The sequence below is a fragment of the Vespa velutina genome, chromosome 9, assembly GCF_912470025.1.
Source record: "Vespa velutina chromosome 9, iVesVel2.1, whole genome shotgun sequence".
Taxonomy (NCBI): Eukaryota; Metazoa; Arthropoda; class Insecta; order Hymenoptera; family Vespidae; genus Vespa; species Vespa velutina.
In genome coordinates this window covers 8,083,540-8,088,539 of record NC_062196.1, presented here as the reverse complement: position 1 = coordinate 8,088,539, position 5,000 = coordinate 8,083,540, and the positions used below count along the sequence as shown (strand labels likewise).

At 35.3% G+C, this 5,000-nt stretch overlaps 1 protein-coding gene and 1 long non-coding RNA gene across 8 annotated transcripts in view; one reads left to right on the top strand and one right to left on the bottom strand.

Moving 5' to 3' along the window:
- The window catches only part of LOC124951626 (acetylcholine receptor subunit alpha-like), a 128,276-nt gene that overhangs the window by 81,735 nt on the left and 41,541 nt on the right, over positions 1-5,000 (bottom strand). For all 7 annotated transcript variants that reach the window (XR_007101657.1, XM_047500324.1, XM_047500317.1 and 4 more), the window contains one exon: positions 1,457-1,501. Coding sequence is in view for 6 of the 7 variants with exons in the window: in XM_047500324.1 (XP_047356280.1) it covers positions 1,457-1,501 (45 nt within the window). In the remaining variant the exon portion in view is untranslated. The remainder of the gene's footprint in view (positions 1-1,456; positions 1,502-5,000) is intronic.
- Positions 1-5,000, top strand: part of LOC124951634 — a 13,981-nt gene that overhangs the window by 3,132 nt on the left and 5,849 nt on the right. The window contains exons 2-3 of the long non-coding RNA XR_007101658.1: positions 1,672-1,836; positions 2,606-2,651. This is a non-coding gene — a long non-coding RNA (uncharacterized LOC124951634). The remainder of the gene's footprint in view (positions 1-1,671; positions 1,837-2,605; positions 2,652-5,000) is intronic.

Below are 5,000 nucleotides of genomic sequence, written 5' to 3'. Positions count from 1 at the left end.
GAGAAATGTTAAGGGTAGTAGCCAGAATGAGGTAGGAGTAGTTTAGTTTAACTCTCGACGAAAGGATTCCAATTTTATGTCCACTCTCTCTCTTTCTCTCTCTCTCTCTCTCTCTCTCTCTCTCTCCCTGGCTTCGCTATTTCTTCTTTACATTCTTTCCGTTCCTTGTCAAAAGCAAGTTTGAAGAGAAGAGAGACGTTTTAATTACAAGTTTTCCCCGTGTAAAATACATTTTCTCGAAACTCTAGTATAGTACGATTCGTATGAGAAGAGAAATTAACGAGGCTCTTCGTACGGCCACGGAGGTGGAGGTTGGTTGAGCAAAGGGACAGGGATTGGGAGGGAGGGAGGGAGGGGCGAATAGAAGGAGGAGAAATTTTCTAAGAGTAGTAATAAGAGGTCTGATTTATGATCGAACTTTAAGAAGCTACCGCAGACTTGAATGGCTAAGGGAAAATGTATTCGGGTCGTTTACGAGTTTCTCGTCTCAATTAAGGATCATTGAACTCTTCGCCCTCCCCCTCCCCTCCTCCCTCTTTCTCCTTTCAATCCACACTAACTCCTATTATTCGAAGGAAAAACATAAACCATTACTGTCGAGTACACAAAGCTCGAGCGATAGTACAACGTTAGTTGTATATTCTTTAGTTTTTATATTTATATTTGTATTTATTTTTATTTTCATTTTCATTTTTACATTTATTATTTTTACATTTATCTTTCGCGTTTATTTTTATTTGCTTTTTTGCTTGTTTTCTTTTTCTCTCGTCCTTCTGTTTTTCTTTTTCTTTCTCTTTTTTTTTTTTTTTTTTTTTTTTTTTTTTTTTTTTTTTCTTTTCTTTTCTTTTCTTTTTTTTTTACGAACAACGACGATGATCTTCGTTTCGCAGCTAACTAGATTTTCAACCGGCTAATTACGAAGCTGCATACGTTTGAAGAGCTTTGCGAGATTCGACTTTGTTCGAAAAGTACTTCCTCGAGCTTTTCCTGGTAGCTTCATTATGTCGCGAGGAAGGGTGACCGGGATTGGAACGTTAATTGGTCTCGCTTAATTATTCTTCAATTACATTTGCCGATGCTAGCTCACGATAGTACCTCCCTACTACATCCCCTTTATTTCAGACTCTCTCTCTTTCTCTCTCTCTCTCTCTCTCTCTCTCTCTCTCTCTCTCTCTCTCTCTCTCTCTCTCTCTCTCTCCCGCCTCTCTTTCTTTACCGCTCTTTATCTTTGTCACTTTTGTTGATACACAGTACTCGTCTTTTTATTTTACTTTTTTTTTTTCTTTAATTTCTTTTTTTTTTTTTTTTTCTTTGTCATTTCCTGTGAACAAAGACACTGATCTAACGCGTTCTCATGTAAATACTCTTGATTATGTATAATCTCAAACTAGTTTGCATAATTTTATTAAAAGTGGATCGAATAAAAAATGTTTATAAGCAAATAATTGTCCCTTACCTGTTCCACCCATAGATTCGTCGTCATGATCTGATTCTTCAGATTCTGTAACAAAAGAGAACGTAATTATTATAAAATCGTATCGATTACGAGAATGATTTAATTAATTTTAACTTTTGTTCTCTATCCCTTTCACTCTTCATATCCTATATATAAACATAGACATATACACACTTACGCATGGGTACTTTCTATATATCTCTCTTTTTGTTTAGGATATTTTAGAGAAGCCCGTATTCTATCTACCATGGAAAGCCTGGTCGGCTTTTAATTTTCCCTTTTGTGACTGTCGTTGACAGTACATTGTAATTTCCGGTTCCAACGTCGGTTCGCAACTAATTGGATGACCTGGGAAGGTCGGTTCAGGATCTGTTTAGAACGTATGTTCATTCCTGAACGGGAGTTATACTATTTCCCTCTCTCACTCACTTCGAACAGTATATATTTCAAATATTAAATGTTTCTATTAATTGCATTAAATTGGTCATTAATTACAGTCGGAATTTTCAATATTTTATATCTAACTAAACGATACCATATGTTATATTAAAAGTTTTTATTAAAAATGATATATTGTTCAATCCAATACAATACTGTTGCATAGTATACACTATAGTGCTCTTTATTTATCTATACAATAATACAAATGTCGACATTATTTATTGATCAATTCAAAGTAAAAATATATGTAATAATAATTTGAGATTTCTGTCCAATACATACATACACGTACATACATGCATACACATTATAAGCTTCCTATTTTCTCTCTCTCTCTCTCTCCCTCTCTGTCTTTTATTTTTTTTTCTATAAATTATACAAGAACATTGACGACCAGACACCGGAACAATTAAAATGCTAATCGTACGAAATTTGATTTAATCGATGAGTAAGGACATTCGACTCGCAGCTTTATAGCGAAGTTCATGTCGTTAAGCATGGCCTGTTCATTGGAGAGGTGAATTATTTTTTGTTGCTGTTGTTGTCGTCATCGTCGTCGTCGTCGTCGTCGTCGTTGTTGGGAAAGAATGAGGTGTGGGTAAGAAGAGAGAGAGAGAGAGAGAGAGAGAGAGAGAGAGAGAGAGAGAACATTTACATGCAAATGTGGTAACGCTGGGACAAGTAACAGAGTTTTTCTTCGTTTTTTAGATAGCACACGAGCGCACGTGCAGAAGTAACGAGCGACGTAGACACGGTACTGTTCTTTGCGAAAAAAATCACTCCCTTCTTTCTCCACCTCCGTCTCACCATAAACCGTGGGGCCATGCCGTTAAAAAAAGAACAGAGAAAATTTCATAACTTCGCCAGATTTCGTGCGCATTAACGTTATTTTTTCATCCTTCCTCTTTCGCATTTCGCGTGGAATAATAATTTTGTTGCTGTTGTTTTTATTACTTATGTTGTTTATTTTTTTGTTTCGTTTTATAAAAACCAAACTAAAGTTATTCGCGTCAAATATTTACCAAGTCTCTTTCATTTTAGTTCATTCGAATTATGTTTATTTCCATATGGTCATTTGAAGTTGGGAGGTATAAATTGAAGAGGAAAGAAAAAAAAAAAAGAAAAAAAAAAAAAAAAAGAAAAAAGGAAGGAAGAGAATTTAAAAAGATCTTTCGTGGTCCTAACAGGAAAAGGGCGTTTTTAAAATTTGTAAGAATCCCAAATCGATGGGTATAGCAATATCTCGATAGACGAAAGTTTTAACGAGTTTATACGCCTTCTTACGGAGTAAAGTCGAACGTAACTCGAGGGTGGTTATGCAGACTGAAAAGTGGTCGAAGAGCTCCGATGAAAAGAGAATAAGGGATGATTTTACGCGCGAACTACGCCACTAGGAATAGCGCAACGTGCGCCTAACCTTCTTCACGTTTGCCATTTTTCCTCTCGACGATTCGGTATTCATAGTTACCGGGAGCGTCCCTACGTGCTTCGCATTTTAAAATGCTGACTGTTCTACCGATTTATTTTAGAAGACCTTTTACCTTATTTTTTCCTTTTTCCAATTTTTTTTTCTTTTTTTTCTTTTTTTTTCTTTTTTTTCTTTTTTTTTTTTTTCTTTTTTTTTTTTGAAGAAATCGATTTTATTTCATTATTTCTTTTTCTTTCTTTTTTTTTTTCTTCCGTGAGTACTGATTGGTACGAGACATTACGACAAAGCATCAAAGTGGTATTTATTATTTAGATAAAAATAATCGTTCGTTCGTTCGTTCGTTCGTCATAATATTCTTATGGCGAAATCTAAAAGCTATTGATAAGAGATAACAAAGATAAAGTATCGTTTTGAATCGATTAAAACGAATCGTATAGTAGGAAGTTACGTATACTATGTTTACGCGGATACGTAGTTAAGTTTCGAGAAGACCAATCGATTTTCGAAAATTCACTACTCCCGCCGAGGTAGACCCTTTGCTAACATGGTAGGAACGAACCAATCGGCTTTGGCGTTGCGTTTGATCGATCGATCGCTTTGATTACCAGTTTAGGGCTTATCGCTCGCCGTTTGTTCGTTCGAGCAAGCGTGTGCGCGCGCGCTGACCCTTATTCGGGCACACAACCCTCTCTAAATCAGGGTCACTCGGTCGAAGCGTAAATAAGATCAACGAGCAACGAACCCCATCGACGTCGACGTTATTTATCCTTTGGTATCAACTACCGACGATAGCTACGATTACTATGGTAGACGTTTAACAATGATTTTCGTTTACACGTATTTCTAAATTTTACGCGATAGAAATTGATCGATTTCAATTATAAAATATCGACAATAGATCGTATCGATATTGAAACCTTTCTTTATCTCGTGTTATTTAATTCGATAATCGACATGATCGTGACACTTTTTCATCGAGTGCAATCTAACAAATAGCAGCTTCGAATCTACGTTTTATCGTTTTATCATTTTATCCTTTCGTCGACAATAACGCGTTAATGCGTAACTCGTTCTTACTCGTTCGATATGTATTATATACACATATACACAGACATATATACATACATACATACATACATACATACATATACAGATATGTGTATGATGAAGGACACGCGTTATAAGTCTTGAAATTAGTCATGCCAGGCTAAATCCTAGCGAAACCAACACGATTAGCTTCCAGGGATTACGAAAAGCTCTTGTGTCCTCTCGGTACACTGAGGATTAGATACGAGTATTTCCCTCTATACAATTATCCAACGTGAAATTTCCTTACATTGGACATTTGTCATGGAAATAACTTAACAAAGATCTGTATACTTACGTACTTACCTATCTCCGATACTATAATATTTTTTATGTCTTTTCTTTTTTTAACTTTTTTCATCTATATTATTTTTAATTCAATATCATTTATCCCCCATTGTTACGAAATAATTACATTGAGCAATTATCAATTACGGACAAAATCATATGCAAAAACAATTGAGCCAACAGTTATGATGGTTTTTATCGTGTTTCTCATTACTTTTATCTAAATGAATATATAGGAATAAATTTAATTATCGACGAGAACATAATAAATACGTGACGGCAAAGGTGCAAGATTATACT